The 18,513-nt window shown below is 49.2% G+C and overlaps 2 protein-coding genes across 5 annotated transcripts in view; one reads left to right on the forward strand and one right to left on the reverse strand.

Moving 5' to 3' along the window:
• The first annotated feature begins 1,881 nt into the window (after nt 1-1,881).
• Nucleotides 1,882-14,397, forward strand: IAH1 (isoamyl acetate hydrolyzing esterase 1 (putative)). Of its 4 annotated transcripts, XM_032652201.1 has the most exons (6): nt 1,882-1,978; nt 3,886-3,938; nt 8,103-8,251; nt 10,475-10,611; nt 12,415-12,576; nt 13,989-14,397. In XM_032652201.1, the coding sequence occupies exons 1-6, from the start codon at nt 1,898-1,900 to the stop codon at nt 14,172-14,174; spliced, it is 768 nt and encodes a 255-aa protein (XP_032508092.1). In that variant the 5' UTR covers nt 1,882-1,897; the 3' UTR covers nt 14,175-14,397. The 4 variants fall into 4 exon arrangements, 1 of the variants encoding a protein (XP_032508092.1); XR_004352702.1 differs by lacking the exon at nt 3,886-3,938 and having other exon boundaries at nt 10,475-12,594; XR_004352701.1 differs by lacking the exon at nt 3,886-3,938 and having other exon boundaries at nt 10,475-10,629; nt 11,419-14,397.
• An 82-nt stretch (nt 14,398-14,479) lies between these two features.
• Nucleotides 14,480-18,513, reverse strand: part of ADAM17 (ADAM metallopeptidase domain 17) — a 52,183-nt gene continuing 48,149 nt past the window's right edge. The window contains 3 exon segments of the mRNA XM_032652200.1: nt 14,480-16,238; nt 16,712-16,762; nt 18,407-18,495. Of these exon segments, the coding sequence (XP_032508091.1) occupies nt 15,879-16,238; nt 16,712-16,762; nt 18,407-18,495 (500 nt within the window). The 3' untranslated portion in view covers nt 14,480-15,878.

Here is an 18,513-nt window from a genome sequence, read left to right on the forward strand (position 1 = left end):
ACACTTCGGTGCCTGAATCTGAATTTTTACTTGAAACCAAATACATTTATTTCCATAAGATACCCTACTTTGTCTTTGGCCCAAACCAAAGGCCTAAGGGTCACCTTTTATAAATGTCATATAAGAGTGTGTTATGATAGATGTTAAAACATTTTTAAGTTACAAAAACTGCACACTTGTGATATCTTTACCATGCAGGTTATACACAGCAAAAATGGCAAGCCCTTTCTGCTAGCCCCTCTCCCTGAGGTAGCCGGTTTCGGTTAAGGATTCTAAATTGCTCTTGAACCTGTCCTCATCTCATCTCCACTGTGGTTCGGAGTCCAAGTCATCTTTTCCCCTCTGGTTCCTGCCCCAGCTTCCCTCCCTCCTCTCCCTATAGCTGATTCCTAAAATAACAGATCTGCTGAAAGCCTCCCTGCTGAAAATCCTTCAGGGCTTCTTTACTGTGATTAATTAGGATGAAATCCAAACACCTTAACTTGGCCTACCAGGGGTTCTTTACCCTGGCTGCATATTGGAATCACCTGGGGAGCATTAAAAATGTACTGATGCCCATGACCTACCATCAGAAGTGTTGTTAGTTGGTCTAGAGTGGTGGTCCTTTATCAGCACATTCTTAAAGCTCCCAGTTGATTCTAGCTGAAGCCAGGGAAATCCAGCCTGAAGACGGGGTCCCGCTTTGTATCGCCCTACCTGCTTCTCCAGCTCCAGCCACTCTCCCCCGCAACACCCTACGTCCAAGCCACGGAAACGGCAGCTATTCTCACACACACTGCTCCCCTTCTGGTTTTCACCTTAAGCTCAGTTGTTTCAGGACACCCTTCTGGCTCCATTTTATCACAGCTGTCACACTTCATTAAGTGCTTGAGCAAACCTGCGCCAGGCTCTTCTGTCTTCTCTCTAAGCCCCCCCCGCCCCAACCTTGGGTCCTGTACTTGGCCCCTTCAGCCCAGTTGTAGCAAGAATCTCGCCGAGTCGGTTTAGCAAAAATCCCTCCCTCTTGGTCTGATCCCCCTGAGTAGCTGCTCAAATTCCGCATCCTGATGTCACTCTGCCCTGCCTTCAGCAGGAACCCTGTCAGGGCAGTTTAGCAAAGATTTACCCCGCCTCTTAGTACTTTTACATTCACCTGACCCCTCACCCTGCTCCTTGGCTATAAATCCCTTTTCTTTCTTGTATTTAGGGTTTAGCCTAATCTTCCCTACTGCGAAAGCCCACCATCGTTGTCCTTCCTGGATAGTCGGCCTTACTGTCTTTACCACATGTCGTCAGTTTCTCTATGAGGTCAAAACGCTGGACAAATGCTTGCCTAATTTTACTTAACAAGAGAGGGCTGCGTGATGAACGAGCCCCTTGGAAGTGCTTGCGACTCGCTCAAACTGAACCCACCTTCGCAGGGTGGGTGATGCTGGATCTGGTGGCAGCGCCAAATCGCTCTCCTTTCGGGGTTGGTTTCCGCCTGGGGAACTGACAGGCGACTATGGCCAGAGGGCAGGTGGGCTCCCCGAGGGCAGGGTAGCCACGCGCGCCCCGCATCTAACGACTCGGATAAGTGAACAAAAAGCGAATGCATGCAGGGGGCCAAGCTTTTGTAAACGGACAAAAATGAGCTTTCCAAGAAGCAACAGCTATCGCACGTCTTAAAAGTGAACAGTTGGTCGCCGAAGGAGCCCTGCTACCGGAGCCCCTACGGAGCGACCCGGGAAAGAGAGCCACGCACGAAGACAGCCAACGAGCGAAGGCGTCGGACTCCGCAGGCGCCTCCGCCTCCCAGCCACCCGGAAGCCCCTCCTCCCGGCCGCTCGCCCCGCCCGGATATCCGGCCTTGCCCCGCCCCCGGCTAATGGCCTCGCCCGGATATCCGGCGTGGCCCCGCCTCCCGGCTACCGGGATAATGGCGCGGTGCGAGGCGGTGGTGTGCGGAAGCTCTCTGCTCTGGCCTCGGGTGTTGTTCTTCGGCAACTCCACCACCCAGGTACCGCCGCTCGGCGCCGTCCATTCCGCGGAACCCGGCTCGGCCCCCACGTGGCCTGGTCTCTTGGGCGTCCTCGCCGCGCCCTCGGGGGGGCGGCACCCTGGCCGAGAGCCGCGGGCCAGGCTTCTTCGGTGATTCCTGGCTCTCCCCTCCGCGCGGGAGGGGCCCATTCCTCCCGACTGTTATGAAGTTGTCGGGGCCGCCTCCCTGCACCCCGCTTCCCCCAGCAGATGCTGCCCCAAGGCCTGGACGCTCACAGAGCGTCGTGTCCCCGCCCTCTCCAGGACCCCTTCGTGACACCCTGGCATTGGTTCATTTCTCGGTGTTGGTAACTTCAGGGAGGATGACATCTTCAGGAGGGCAGCGCGGCTTCGCAGTCCTGGACACACGTTCCTTTTAGTCTTAGGGCGCCTGTTTGACGGATGAGACGAAGTGCAGGGAAGTTCAGGGACTTGTCCACGCCACGCGCTGGGAGTGCCAGGGCCTGGGCTGGCCGCTCTTTCCTTTCTGTGTCATTTTTCATAGGGATTTTGGGAAGACCTGGCACGTTGTGTTCATCGTAGTGTCTTCCTGGTCAGTGGCTGTTGTCCTTTTCCCTGAAAGGTACTTTGAATTTGCTCACAGCGGGAACAGTGTTTTGTGTGCCACGCGGAGCTTCCTGGGGCGTCACCTTGCACAGATCACGGCGGCGCCTGAAGCACTTCCTGCAGTTTCGTACCTCCCATTCCCTGCGGAAAACACTCAACCCCCGTGCTTCCTCTGATGGAACATCTCGCCGCTCTCTTGAATGAGATGCCGCCAAGTGATACCGACCAGGGTTCTTGGCCTTCCCAATCAGTAGAAATGGATAAGAGGCCAGTCCAGAAATTCAGGCAGGGCTTGCTTGACTGGGGCTCCTGCAGCAGCAGGAGGGGAGCGAAAACAATAACAGGTTCCCTTGCTCGCTCCCGCCCCCAAAAAGAGGCCAGAGCGGTGGGAGGCGAGCTCGTTCCTTACATGGGGTGAGGGTACGGGTGTGTCCAGGGGTCGGGCGGAGGGGCGGCTGAGGTGTTTCGCCCACCCCCTGGCGGTGTTGAGAGCAGGGGGCACGCGCAGGACCCTGCTTTGGCTCTCTGCTCTTCAGAAGTGGCATTTGGGTTTTTGGCCTTTTTTGTGTCTTGTCCATAATTTGCCCCAGCTGCGCAGGAACGCGGTTATTTTTAGTCCCTTAGCGTTTCTTTGTATTCTGTTGCTGAAGGAGGAGACGTAGGTCCAGGGGACCCCAGGTCCCAGATCACCTTTTCAGCCAAGATGATTTCAACTCTCATTCAAGGAAAAATAGATGTTCTTACTTCAGGGAGGGGGAGCACGTTTTAAAAATTACCTTCCCATGGTGTTTTTCATTCTGTTTTATTCTTCTCACATTCAGACATGACTTCCTAAACCAGTTTTCTGTGTGTATGCTAACAATTGGTAACATTATTTTTAGGCATCTAGGGCAGTAAGTACTCTCCAAGTTCCATGGGAATGTATATCAAAAAATATTCACCGAGTTCTGTAATTAATTTCTTTATTCTTTCAACTATGAAGAGGTAGTGTAGTGTGGGTTTCACTTCCTAACTGAACATACAGTTGATTTCATCTCTGGTACCTAGATTTAAGTAACTTTTCTAGATAACAGTGAGTCTAATACAGGTCTCAATAAAATGCAGGTGATTGGCTCAAATCTAATCGACAGGGAAGAAAACTACCTCTTGCTTCCAGAGTGCTGCTGAGGTGTAGCTCTAGTAATCCCTAAAACGACCGCGGAGCAAAGCAAATGGTGAAGGCGGAGAAGTCAGGGAGTACAAAGAGAAAACAAGAGGGGAGTTGCTGAGCAATATGGCCTAATTACATTGATGAAGCATAATGGGCTTTTCTTTCTGCAGTTTTCTTTCCAGCAGGGTGGGTGGGGAGCGTCACTGGCGGACAAGCTGGTCAGGTGAGAATAGTTTCTAGATTCCTACTTGAGTGTTTATTGATGGAGCAGAGAGTGAATGATGCAGTTTGAAACAGGAAGTTCCTCCTTTTTTTGTCTTTGCAGGCCTTTCCTAGTTAGTGTGTATGAGGGGTTGGGGGAGAGAAGGGCAGCGCTCAGGTTCAGTTAAACTTTGCCACCTCATGAAACCAAACCCTAAAAGTTGTAAAATATATTAGGGCCTTGGATCCGAAAATACAGCTATTCACTATCTAAACAAGACAAGTTCTTTTTCAGTTATGGTGGGTACGATTTAAATAATTAGCAAGGAGTTCAATTGAAAGAATACAAAATATATTCTAAAACCAAAGTTGGATTTATTTTTGGATAGAGATTTTCCCCCCAGATTCTCTTTATAAAAGATATCAGATATATAAAATAAATAATAAAATATATCAGATATATAAAAAATATTTTAAAATATATCAGATTAATAAAAATAGTGATGATTTTGGTATTCCATTTGCCAAACGGAAATCATTAAAAGGGAAACAATGTTCCAGTTCAGGTGCCAGAGACTTTAAAATACTTCATGTTTATTGTCTCATTTAATCTCTACAACTGCCCAGTGATTTATCATCCTCCTATCCATCTTACAGCTGAGAAGAATAAGGTGGAGAGAGGTAGATAACAAAGTCACACAACTAAGAAGTGTCAGGTGGCCTGGCCCCAGAGCCCAGGATCCTCCAGCTCTGGGGATGACAAGGGCCCTGCTCTCCTGCCGGAGGGTGAGTCAGCTGCTGTGCACCGCTTAGTCAAGCGCCTGGCCCGTGAGAAGTGCTCCATAAGTACTGGCTCCTTATTTTTTAAAAATTCAGTACCTGTTTAATTAGTCCATTAACCTTTTCTCATCAAATAGAAGATATGGAAAAGCTAAATAATTATTCAAATGGTCTGAAAAACTGCAGGCATTGCAAATGTTTCTCCAGTACATAATAATGTTAGTACTAAAATCTTGTCAGAATTGTTTACAGGTGTGATTGCTAGAAGACCATTTAATTAGCAAGTAGTTATTTTTCAGAATTGAGAGTAATTATAGGAAAAGGTGAAGCTGCAGACAGTGTGTGGTCTGTTAGGCTTTATCTATGTCACTCTTAAAAGCATCTTGTGACAGCAGGCACAAAACCGAGCGGCCACCGGGAGGCCTCAGCTGGGTGAGTCCCGCCTCCCCTCTCCTGGGCTCACTGCCCTCGGCCAAGCCCGAGAGAGCCCGTTGTGAACCAGAGTGGCACCGCGGCCCGGGAGCTAGAACCCAGGCAGAGCGGGCTCCTCCTGTGGGCGGGCGGGCGCGCCCACCTTCCACCAGGCAGGCCCACGGGAGAAAGCAGGAGGCCGTCGGGAGGGGTGCGCGGCAGAGGGACCGCAGCTCCAGCCCAGCCCCCCCTTTGTGTGCCCGCAGCGCCGCCCTTTGTCCCACACCGACAGCTGCCCGAAGGAACGCGGTCTTTAGCCACGTTGACGCTGGGGGTGAATCTTTTGCAGACTGTCTGCTTCAGCCACGTGCAAGGCCCAGAACTGACTTGATTCAGTGTTTTAATTTCACCTAACTTCCAAGTTTGACGGTTATTAAGAGTCACCTTACTGTGACCGCCCTTCTGTGCTGCCTACGTGGATAGCAATAAATTTAAAATATGTAGTTGTGTCCCACAGTGACGTCCTTAAGTTTTAGCTTTAAATAAGATCTTTGTATACTCAGTACAAAAAGCATTTTAACCATTCTTAAATCCACTTAAATGCTTTTAATTTATTGATATATTTTCATCAGTCTTTTTTTAGCCTTATCCAAGTATTTAACCAAAAATACTTGGTTTGAAAGGTTAGAAAAAACTCACCTTTTTCAGTTTTTAAAAGCTTCTGTTTGCTTTTAAAGATATGTTCTTGCCTGTTGTCATTTATAAAAACCTAATTTACATTTTTTCTGGAAGGCAATCTTACAGAGCCTGGATGTTTTGGGAGGAATCTTTTAGTTAATTCCTATCCTTTTCCCAACTTCATCTGAACTTAAGTACCTGTTATTAGCCAGGAATTCATGTAAAAACCTTTCTTAATTTTCCAGTTTCTTCCAGCCTTTTGAATAACTTGGGCACTATTGATTATGTTATTCAATCCAGAGAAATTCAGATCTTCTTCCCCTTTCAGAAGGGAACTTTAACAGTTTCAACCATGGGCCTCACTAGCAGTTTTTTTGGTTCACAGCCTTATAATAATGATATATATATATTTTAAAATCTATAATGGCTGGCATTTATTGAGCTCCTTGTATGTATCTGGCCACTACATTACTTTTAATCTTCACATATCCTAGCAGAGTGGGTATTAGTGTTCATCTCTCACAGCTGGGAAGACTGAGGCCCGGAGAAATTAAGTAAGTTGTCAAGGCCTCCTTGCCAGTCGAGGGCAGCGAGATCCAGGCACTGGCTGCTCTGCGTCACTGCCACAGCATACAGGCCTCAAGGAGGGAGCTGTTCTGCCTCTTGCTTTTTTTTTTTTTTTTTTGTGGAGCGCAGGCTCAGCAGCCATGGCTCATGGGCCCAGGCGCTCCGCCTGCCTCTTGCTTTTTAAAGTGCTGCCGTGCGTGACTGAACTACTGGATGGATGTAAGACAGACTTGTCAAAATTCTAGAGTGTTCCATCTTAAAGTATTCTAAGTGGAGGCTTTAAAATGGCTAGTCAGCATTTTGTAATCGTTACACACTAAAAACACAAGAACCACACTTAGAAATAAACGTGGCTGAAATTTTGTTGCCCCCAAGGCTTCTAAATGCTGAGAAGCGTCAAACCGGAGTCCCTCCTGCAGTTCTCTGGCCTCTGGTGCTTGGCCTTTGGCCTGCAGTTATTTCTTGGTGCCCTAGCTTCTCTGCTTAGTTGCTTATATGTAGGAATTTGAACCATACACCAAAATTAACCACATCGGTTTGCTAACCATCAATTGAATTTGGAGATTCACTGGGAAAAAAATTTTTTTTAGTGGACAACTTGAAACATCTACAAACCTACCCGAAGTCACAGCTACTCAGTGTTCGAGCTGGGATTCTAACGCAGGCAGCCAGCTCAGTTTCCATGGTTGGTTTTTTCAGTATACCATACAGTACTGTGAATCAAATCATACATTTTTAAGAAGGAATAAAATGCCCGTTAAACTGGTTTAAACTGAAACACAACTAATACATATTTACTAAAACTACTGAATCAAAACCACCGGGTAATAATGAGAACCGTGTGTCAGTGTAGTTTGGCACCTGTAACAAATGCACCCACTGGGGGGTGGTGTAGGTTGTCGGGGAGTGGGGCTGGGGGTTAGGGGAAGTCTGTACCTTCTGCTCAGTCTTTCCGTAAACCTAAACCTCCCCTTAAAAAACGGTCTGTAAAATAAGTCTCAGGAATTCCCTGTACGCTTATCCCATTAGAGTTCCAGCTTATTAGTGCCTTCCTGCCTTTAATACCCGCCTGCTGTAAACTCCATTTCAAAAGTACCCCATCGGCCATGCGTGGAATCAGCTAGTCTGCATAGCCCCTCTGTTCATTATTATTCATAACCTCTCTCATCAAGGAACGGGATGGACTTGCTACATCTTGGAACCATGAAGGGGACGAACATGCCTCTACTCTGCTGCTGCTCTGATCTTACCAAAGTGACACCTGGGCAGCAGCAGGGCCATGGCCCAGAGCGGGCGCTGTGAGCCCACACCCCCCCACACACACACAGAAGGTTGGCTGCAGGCGACCAGAAATAGTTCTTTGCTCACAATTATTCTTTTTTTATTATTATTTCTAAATTTATGTTTTAATTTATTTTTTTGGCTGCATTGGGTCTTCGTTGCTGTGCGCAGGCTTTCTCTAGTTGTGGCGAGCAGGGGCTGCTCTTCATTGTGGTGTGCGGGCTTCTCATTGCGGTGGCTTCTCGTTGCGGAGCACGGGCTCTAGGTGTGTGGGCTCAGTAGTTGTGGCTCTCGGGCCCTAGGGCACAGGCTTAGTAGTTGTGGCGCACGGGCTTAGTTGTTCCGCGGCATGTGCGATCTTCCCGGGCCAGGGCTCGAACTCGTGTCTCCTGCATCAGCAGGCGGATTCTTAACCACTGCTCCACCAGGGAAGTCCCTACAATTCATCTTTAAAATTTTTTCATTTCAGAAAATGCGATGTTCTGAATCGTGGGTTTTCGGGTTACAATACCAGATGGGTGAAAATTATCCTCCCGAGGCTGATCCGGAAGGGGAACAGTTTGCACAGCCCAGTAGCAGTTACAGTTTTCTTCGGTGCCAATGACAGTGCGCTAAAAGGTAAAGGCATTCTTGTTTTCCTAGTTCATTTTTAATTGTTTTATTCATTAGGGCAAACTTAAATTTATATACTTTTTTCATCTGTTTACCTATCTCCCAGTAGGTAAAGTTTTGCCAAATTTATAATGAGTTCCCTGAGTTTACTTCCTTGTATTTCTTCTGGCTTTCTTTAATGTCAGTGAATTTTATTCCCGACTTATTTTCTACATGCCTGGGTCGTTGGCAGATCTAAAATTTCAAGCACTTGACTGTTTTTTAGAGTCCAGTAGTGCTGTGCTCAATTTCTAATGTTTCTTTCTCTTTAGTTGATGTAGTTGGCAGCAGAGAGGTCAAACTGGACACCTTGCTGTGTGACTCACACTGATGGAAAAAGGGTAGCTCAGGGCAGCAGCGCCCTGACCCAGCACAGGCTTGACTCCTGGGCCATGGGAAGCAGGTCTGAACAGGAGACATGTCTCCGTATTTCTGGAAGAACTGCTGCTGTGACTAGAGGCACAGGCCTTTCTTCCTTTCCTACTCGTGAAAGGAGAGCCCTCTGCTCAGCATAAAGGAGAAGAGTAGTCAGCTTCCAGAGGCTTCTCCCATGCCCCACCCCCAGCAGAGAAGGTCTGCTATTAACAGGCACACGGTCGGGCCTCTCCGGTGAGGCTGGAGAGAAGGGAAGGAAGGGACAGCTGCCGACTGTGATGCAAGGAAGTCTTGCGGCCTGTGAGATCATCGACTACAGGTGTTAGTGGAGACTGTAAGCTCGTTCCAGAAAAACCCATAAGTTTTCAAACAGGTGAATTTCTATCAAATTTAGGACAGGGAGAAATACTTTCTAAGTATAAAAACTTAGAGGAAATTGCAGTGGAGGAAACTGCAAAGGAAAACATAGATTTGTGAAATAAATTAGCTGTGTCAAAAAACTATTAAAATGACACATTAAGGAGAATGTTTGCAAAGGCATGAGAGACAAAAGGTTAATGTCTTTAATGTAGAAATCAATTAAGAAAAATGTTAACTCCAGTTTAAGAAATAGGCAAAGGCAGGAACAGGTAATCGAAACAGAAATTTAGTAGCCAGTACATGTTTGAAAATGTGTAAAACTTCTGTTAGCCACAAAATGAAAACTGAAACAAGGAGTTTTGGTTTTTTGACTCTCAAATCCATGATTTTAAGCAGTAATACTTACAGCTGACAAGTGTGGAAAACAGGCACTCTTACAGTACTGGTGGGAAAACTTGAAACCTTTCTGGAAAGCTTCCCTAGAGACTTCCCTCATCTAGAAACCCAGCCTAAGGAAACACCTAGTATGTAATGCAGCCAGGTATATGTGTAAAGACTTCTACGCACAGTTATTTATAATAGCAAAAAATTAGAATGCTGCACAGTAAGGAAACAGAAGCATCCATTGTGGTCACCCGACAACTGAACACCGTGTTTTTGAGGACTCTTCGTAGGCACAGAGAGACGCTCATAATGTCATGTGGGAAAAGCACAACATGGCCGTTTATCTTCAGTGTTTATCTCTTTTCTTTAAGTCTCCATATCTGCATGGAAAAGACTGGGAAGTATGACCCAGTGCCAGCAGTGGTTTTCTGGGTGGCAGGATCATGAGTGCTGTTACTTTTCTCCTAGATTACACTCGTGTGGTTTGCAAATGGCCTGCCGGGAGCCGTGTGTGAGCCTGTCTAGAAGGAACCCTTTGCAGTGACGTTAGCTGTTGCTTAGTTTATTTATTGAGGGCTTCCTTCCCGGCAGGCACCTTGCTCTAAGTGCCTTACACACTTTGCTTATGTAATTTTCACAGCTACCCTATGAGGTAGACCCTACTGTCATCCTCATTTTACCAGCGAGGAAACGGAGGTACAGAAAGGCTGGTCATTTGTCCAAGGGCACGTGGCTAGCCAGTGACAAAGCCGGGCTAGAACCTGGGCAGGCTCACTGCCCGGCGCAGGTCTGTCTTCTTAACAAATTCAGCCTAATTGACTAATAGCCACGTGACCAGTAAAGGAGGAAAGACGAGAGCGCTTACAAGGCCCTGAGCCAGAGCCTTTGGAGTCTGTTTTATGTAGGACTCTGTACTTGAACTCTTGCCCCTTCTCTTTCTGCGCTTGGCGCTAAACAGTTCCCCAGCGACGCCACGAGTTATGCCCATTTGTGAATGTGCATTAACCTTAACTGTCATCACTTACAGCAAATGTGCATTTGGGCTGAAGTGTCCGCGTTCCTCCCAAACAGGTGAGAACCCCAAGCAGCGCATCCCCCTGGAGGAGTACGCGGTGCGGCACCTGCAGTCCGTGGGCGCGCCCGAGAGCAGGCTCGTCCGCACCACGCCGCCGCCGCCGCTCTGTGAGGCCGCACAGCGACAGGAGCGGGTGAGCTCCTGAGCTCAGGTGAGCATGGGCCCGGATGCCGGGCCCAGGGAGGAGCAGGAGGGACCTGGTCTCCAGCCTGGGGCCTCGGCTTCTTGGGGGCCTGTGAATTCCCGTCTGTCTGCTTTAGTCGACAGAAGTTAAAGCAGAGCTCCCAGCATGTCGTAGCATGACACAGAAAAGGCTTCTGGCCGTGCGTGAGTCAGGCCCCGGGCCTGGTATCTGTCCGACTCCGGGGTGCACAGGAGGCCACCGCCGTGGCGCTGAGGGTCGGGCTGGCTGCGCTTTGACGCTGACATCCGCACTCAGGGTGTTTTCCTGACTTCTGAACGGCAGGGGGGGAGGTTGCCCATTTCCACCTGCACGTGGCCCCTTCTCCGCTGCCACCAGTTGCCGCCGCCAACTGGTGGTTGAGTGATCGGAGGCTGCTCCGGGGCTCGCCAGCGCCAGGGTTCTGGCTCCCATTCTGTCCCCACCAACTATGCGTCTTGGCACTTTTATGTGCAATACCAGGACTTGGCCAGGTGCGCGGGATACAGAGATGACTAGAACCCAGTTCCTGCTGTTGGGCTAGCAGGGGAGCTAGGCCAGCTGTCATCACATATTTGAAGGGCACCGTCACATAAAGAGGACAGAAGGCCCTGCTTGTTAGCTCCACAGGGCAAAGGGAAGACCCCCATGGGCACCATCAAGGGCGATTTTAGGTCAAAATGATGGCTTGTGAGGTGGAAAGTCGCTACAGGAAGCATTCAGGCTGAGCCTGGACGGGCAGAGGAGTGCGGCCAGAGCTCAATGCTTCTCACGTTGCAGGTCGCGACCCATGCACGGATTGTGAAACCAAGTGAGTTGTGACATTTTTTTAACGGACTATAATAGAATAGAAAAATCTGTATCTAGAATGCGGTGGGCACGTCTCATGAGACTACTGCACTCTTGTAGACGTGTGTGTAATGAGGCCTGCTGTATCACTCTAGTTTTGGCCAGGTTTATGACTTTGGACCACGTGTGGTTCTCTCGTGGTCCCAGATTAGCAGATCAGTGTCATCTGGGAACTTGGCAGAAGTGCAGATTCTTGGACTCATCCCAGACCTGTGGAAGCTGAAGTCTAGGGGAGCGCCCAGTGCATCTCCCGGTGATCCTGTTGTACCTGAGTGTGAGAGTCCCCACACTGCGGGGGCGGTAGGCAAACCACGCCCTGTCGCCTACAACAAATAACAGTTTCACTGGCCAGGCCCATGGTTTACATGTTGTCTGTGGCTACTTGGGAGCTGTGACGGCAGGGCTGAATAGTTGCCCGTAAAGCCTGACTCCTGTCCAGCCCATGGCAGAGAAAGGTTGCTGACCCCCAGCCTGGCCTGGGTGACCTCTGTGCTCCCTTCCAGCTCTCGCCTTCTCTGGTCCAAAGTCTACAAGTGACTTTTCCACTACGTGGCTGTGGCTTCTCATTACACATAATAATTCGGGGCCTGAGCCCAGCGGTCCTCCCCACCATACCCCGTAGCAGTCACCTGCCCAACTCCGTTTGCCTCTGGCCTGCGCTCTAGCCAAGCCGCTCAGCTCCCCTGGCCTTTTCTGCCTCTGTGTCTATTCGGTGTCCTCTAAATGCCCTCCATGGCCCCTCATCCCCATCGTCCTTGGTCCTGTGCTGAGGAGGGCAGCACACTAGTGACCCGTGAGGCCCGTCCTGTGTCCCCCAAGCCCCGTGGCTGGCCCACTTTGGGTCTGCAGGCACACGCCTGTTCACTTGAACTGAGAAACCCTCCAGGTAGTAGAACTTGCACAAAGACCAGCACTTGGGTTTATCAGTTGCATAAAATCCAGCGGTTGGATTTTCTCTTCTCCATAGGGTGCAAATTAAATCGCCTCAACTTAGTCGTTGGTGAATATGCCAGGGCCTGTTTACGAGTGGCCCAGGACTGTGGGATTGATGCACTTGACCTGTGGACCCTGATGCAGAAGGACAGTCAGGTGTAGTGGCATGCTCGGGTGAGTAGGGTCACGCAGAAGTGACCACGCTGTGCACTGTCGCCTGGAGCAGCTCTGAGTGGGTGAGACAGTTGTCCTTTTCACCAAATGGAATGAAAACGTTGGCTGGAGTGGAGGAGCTGCAGGGCCGCCTGCACACCCAGCACCGTGCTTGGCCTGGTGCTGTACCGGCACCCAGCAGCTGGCACCATGCTCTGGGAACCCCTTTAATAGGAGTTGGCATGTAGTGAAATGAATGAGCAGTAAATGGTTCATATTTAAGAACATCTAGGCCAAGTTTTATAATATGGAGAGGGGGAAAGTTAAAAGAGGCAAAACAATGCATTTAAGTAGAATATGGTATTAACTAAAATTCATATTTGAGGTACGGAGTTCTAATTGGTTTATAGCCAGAAAGCCCACTTACAAATATAAAAGGTAAAAAAGCCAGTCCCCGTGCAGAATGACACAGCCACCCCGGAAGACAGCACAACAGCCTCCTGTACAGTTAAATAAACGTGTGCTTACGTGGGACCCAGCAGTCCCACCGCAGACGAGAAGGCCATGTTTGTGTTCCTCTGCACCCTGACTGGACTTGACCCACCTTGTGCCGTTCCCAGGTCGGGAGCAGGCTTGGCCATGTGACCGCTGAGACAGCACCCAGAGCTGTGTTTTTGTCTGCGTTACGCTTCCACCTGAGATGGTTTGGAAAAGTAATGCTGCTAGAGAAAAGGAAACTGCAGACTGCTGGGCTAGTGGCTCTTTGAAGTCCTTTTAGACTTACTTAACGTATTAAGAGTCCAGAGCTGGGAAGGTCTTCCTCAGCGATCATCTGACCTAACAAACACAGCAGAGATGAGAAAACTAAGGCCCGGGAGGAGTGCGGCTAATCGGAATCCCTGGTCTGCAAGTCATGAACCAGTTCCAAGTTCTAATGGGGATGGGGGATAGGTGGAGCTCCCGCGTAGGGAAAGGATTCTTCCCCAAAGGAGAAGGGGCTCCAGGGGTGGGGCGTCTGGACTCTGGACAGTACAAAGTCTTTTCATCTAATACTGTGCCTGTCAGTTTAATTCCTAGAGCGAGAAGAGTCAAAAACAATTTGACACACTGGGCCCTGAGCTCTTGTAACAAATTTTTCACTTTGTTGGCTACATCAGTGTGCTGTACTCACTCATTGATCCTCTTCTTCCGTCTGCTGACTTGGAAGGACACTTCGGCTCAGGCGCTCATTAATGGTGTGAGGTTCTGTGACGCTCCATGTGTCATATGCAGACACTGTCCCTCCACAAAGGGCGTGGGAGCATTTGATGAGCTAACGCAGCACCAGAGGCTGCTGTTCAGGCCGGGGGCTCGCCGCCTGGGGCCACAGCTGGGAGACCAGCCACCCCTTTAACTGCGTTCTCTTCCCCTTACAGGACTTTTCTTCTTCCTGTTTGCCAGACGGACTACATTTATCACCAAAAGGAAATGAGTTTTTGTCCTCTCATCTTTGGCCTTCGATAGAAAAGAAAGTCTCTTCCCTGCTTTTGCTGCTCCCTTACTGGCAAGACATGGCAGAAGCAAAACCAGAACTAAGGCTTCTGGGAGATGGGGCCCACTAGTCACAGAAAACCAAGTCCAGCTGTTAATCTACAGAACAGGAAGTCGCCAGTGCACAAAGACCCCAAGATAAGTGGTCAGAGAAGTTTAAACCTTTGCTCGTGACCCTGCAATAAAAATCACAAACAAACATCTGCCACCAGGATTAATCAAAGCATCGGAAGTTTTCAGGACAGCTTTGTACCTAGGCACGTCATGGTTTGATAATAAATATTTATTGATGGATGCAGGTGTCGTCAGTGCCACAGCTACAAAATACACCCTGAGCAGCTTGTTAATTTTATAAATGGAAAAAAGGTAGACAGTGTTGGTTTTTTAAAAAGTCACAATTTTATAAAAAATGATTTCTTACATTCAGCTGGGAACCATTTCACTCTCATACATACACCCACACACCCCACTCACCTTATATCAGACTGCAAAAGTGTTAACTATAATATAAGAATATTATGACTAGTTAAAAGACAGCAAATACCACAAGGTACAAGTTCAAGTATTAGTGTAACAGGTATCTGCGTGTATCTGCGTAACAAACATCCTTAGAAAAAAGATAAGATTTGTCACAGGTTTGGTTGATTGATTGCTCTCAAAGCTTACAAGTTATCTCAGTTAAAATGTGTTCGCTGGTGAGCACATTTCAGTACTTAGCAGGGGAAAAAAGCTTTTAAAAGGAAATCAGAATTCAACCTGATGGTTTCTATCCTTCACACAGTAGATGCAGACCATACTGAAGCACTAGATCAAGAAGTAACATGGGTCAGTACCCAGGGTTTCTAGCAATCAGCTGTGTGGGGAGAAAGCCCCAGACCAGCACATCACACCCGGTTCTTTTGGCAGAAACCATCTCCTGTGCATTCTTGGCCACTAGTGTTTGAGAAGAGGCGACCATAACTTTCTTATTCTGAAGTAGTTCAGGCTTTCTAAATGGCGAATGTTTTAAGAGGATGGTGACAGTATTGATACATGAAGATACTTCAGAAACACACAAAAACTGCCCAGCTATCTGGGGTCCTAAAACAGTTGGCAGAATTCTGTAGATTCATGGAGCTACAATTTAAGCTAGATTGTTTTAATTCCAGACATTAGAGATTCTTAACAATTTAGAGTTAAGAAACCTTATCCCTAAATTTAGCAGTGTAATTCCCTTCTTCTGCTACAAGTTCTAGGTAATATCTAGAAACAGAACCCACATTTTGGAGACAATGTATACATTGGTTTTTTCTCCCTTTGTCTTCAAGGCAAAAGAATAAATAAATCTATTCTGTGTTCCAGTTATCCTCACAAGAAACTGCTAAATGCCTCATGTTTGCTGGATCATTACAGTGTTTAAAACAAAACTGAGCATCTCCCTAATCAGTGCCGTTCCCAATATAAAAAGTTAATTTACAAAAATGTAAATACTCATAACCTAATCCAGCTGTAGTTTCTGCTTTTGCGTCAGAGGTTGAAGGATATCTTAAAGATCAAAAAAACTAAAACCTGAAAGCCTCAAATTAAGCGAGATTCACCTTACCTCTTCGGAAGGAAAAGGGCCTGACCACACAAGTATTACGTATGCGAAGGAAGTCCAAACACATGACCGGCATCTGCTGTGAAGTCACTTCCTTTTTTTCTCCCAAATCTTCACAAAACTGCAGTGATTTGAGGTCAAATCTATAAAAATATTCTGCACACGGAAGTCAGAGCGCTCAGGACGTGGTCCTGAACTAGCACTCGGTTTCCTTGCTGTCAATGCGGTTCTGACGCTGCAGCTTAAAGGACGAGGCCTTTTCGCTTCTGGTGACCGGATGGTCCGTGAGGTCCTCGAACGACTTGGCGGCCGTGCTGCTATTTGGGAAGGGGTCCTTCTCGAAGCCGTCCTCGTCGGCGTGCGAATCCATGCTGGGGTCCTCCTGGATGGTGTCCATCCGCTGGTGGTCCAGCTTCGGGGCCACAGGCACCAAAGGCGCGGGGGGCACCGCAGGGGCAGGCTGTGGGGGCTGCAGGCGGCCCGGGGTCAGGGGCGCGGGAAAGGGCTTGATGACGCGAACCGAAGCGGAATCCATGCTGCTCAGCATCTCGACGTTCTGGAAGACACGGAGTAGGTGCACCCCAGGTCCCACAGTCCCAGCCTCACCCGGCAGGTGGCCACCCCCGTCGGTGCCCTGATCCCCATGCTGGGGAAGGCACCCCAAGAAGCGACTCGAGCAGTTAGCGTTCAAGTCCTGACACGCCACTGTTTGAAGACCCAAAGGAGGCTCACGAGAAACAACGCTGTCAGGATCCCAAGACAGGAAAAGCTCTCTCAGTGTTAAACTAAGCCCGTGCTGAACAGCTGACCACTCAGGGCTGACCATCCAAGCGACTAGCAAACGTTCACTGTCACTGTCATGAGAACTAACCTTAGCATCCAACCTAGATCCCTCCTGGTACCCCAGGACCTTCCTGCCAGAGAAGGTGCCGCTGGAAAGGCTGGTGGCTCTTGCTGGGGAGGCCAGTGAAGGTCTCTGCTTAGCAGGCCTCAAAATACAACCGAGAACGACTCGTGAGAGATACTTACACTGGGGTGGAACAGAGACAGCGATTCAAACTGCTTGTCCAGTTTCTTATCCTAGAAAGAAGAGCAGAGCAGCGTCACTCCTGCAAACAGCTGGTTCAGCGCCCCTTCCTCATGAGCCCCTCCTACTGTCCAGGGAAGAACGAACTCAGAGCTGGAGGTGTACAAAGTGGAAGCAGGTCGCACAGAGGAGGAACTTTGCGGCCACGCTTTAAGGGTTCTGCCCAGGTGTTTGCACGTCAAAGAAATGTGTTTTTTGGCGTTAAGTAAGGAAACGGGCGAGGTTTAAGTGCTGGTGTCTGAGGCCCAGCCCCGGGCAGGAACAACGAGGGCGGCTCCGTGCAGCCAGCGCTGGCCTCCCAGCGGCCCAGCCCACCAGAGCCTCGTCACTCCTCCCGGCCGTGTCCAGGGTCGCTGTGGCCCCAGCTCTTGGCAGCGCCAGGCCTCGAGTCCTGACACACACCCTGCAGAAGGCTGGACACGTGGTCCGCCCTCCCTGCCCGGGGCCTGGCTTCCAGCCCAGCCGCCCTGAATGGCCGCCAAGGTCAGAGACAAGCCACTGCCCGCCCTCCCGTCGGCAGCCCTGCGCAGAAATCGAGCGTCAGGCCTCTCGGTCCACAGTCTTAACTCTCGCCGTAAACCACGCAGGTCTGACTCTCAGGTAAAAGCGACCGTAATGGACGGCACCGTCGCCCATCTGTCAAAGCCTCCACCGCGCCCCCTTTAACACCGCTCCGCTTTCGCAGGGCTTTTCCTGGCATCCGGCAGGCTCGCCGCTCGAGAGAAGAGCCGTTCAGTGAGAGCGCACAGCCAAGGAAAGGCACGGGGCCGCGAAGACCCGAGAGCTCGCCGGGCCGGAGCATCCCACGTGCTCGCGGGAGGGCCCCGCGCAGGGGTTTCAGGGCACAGGCCTGGAAGCCTGGCTCTGACGTCCTCATCTCTACACAGCAGACAAATCCTCCTTTTCCCACAGAAGCAAGGAGAACGGATCTATAAGAAAATTTCTGGAGAAAGAAATTTTCGGGAAAACAGGACCAGGCCGCCCAGAGAAGCCTCTCGAGCCCCTGAAGCCCTCCCCGTGACAGCACAGGGATAAAATCGTGTTTCTGTGGACAGCAGAAGGGCCTGACTTAGGCGAGTCAAGCTGCCCGTAGGTCTTTCCTACCCACTCAGCACCGTTTCAAAATCAAACTTCATAAAGTGCCTGGAGTTTCTCAAAGCCCTATTCAACTGTTAGCTGTTACTCATTTTGAACAATAAAGAAGACAGCTCCCTCTGCTCATGTGGAAGCATCTGAGCGAGCACCCCAGACGACGATGCCAAGACTGCAGACCTGATGGGGCAGCATGTCTGGAATGCTGCTGTTTGGCATCTGCTCTGCCACAGCAAAGTCAGCCTGGGTGCGCTCGTTAAGAAGCTTCACTCCTCAGAGGTCCCGGACAAGCCCAGTTAACCAGTCTCTCTGAGCTCTTATACATGAGAGCGAAACATCCGTGCACAAAAAATGTAATTTTTTTACAGACCATTAGTTAATCTTTTTACCAAAAATGCTTTTCCAGGGACAGCACCAAAAATGTCACTGGAAACAGCAGGTCAGATTTTTCTAAGAACAAATTTTTATCTTTTCCGAAGGTAACATGGTTCGAGTTGCTCAAAATTTTAATAAAATGTTTCATTGCTTAAAAACTGGTGACTTACCACACAATGGACCAGAATGCTGAAAGGAATCCAAAATATCAAGGAGAAAACCAGGACGGAGCCTACGATGTTGTCTGCTAAAAACTTCCCTGTGAACAATTCCAAAC

The sequence above is a fragment of the Phocoena sinus genome, chromosome 13 (genome assembly GCF_008692025.1).
Source record: "Phocoena sinus isolate mPhoSin1 chromosome 13, mPhoSin1.pri, whole genome shotgun sequence".
In the NCBI taxonomy this organism is placed as follows: domain Eukaryota; kingdom Metazoa; phylum Chordata; class Mammalia; order Artiodactyla; family Phocoenidae; genus Phocoena; species Phocoena sinus.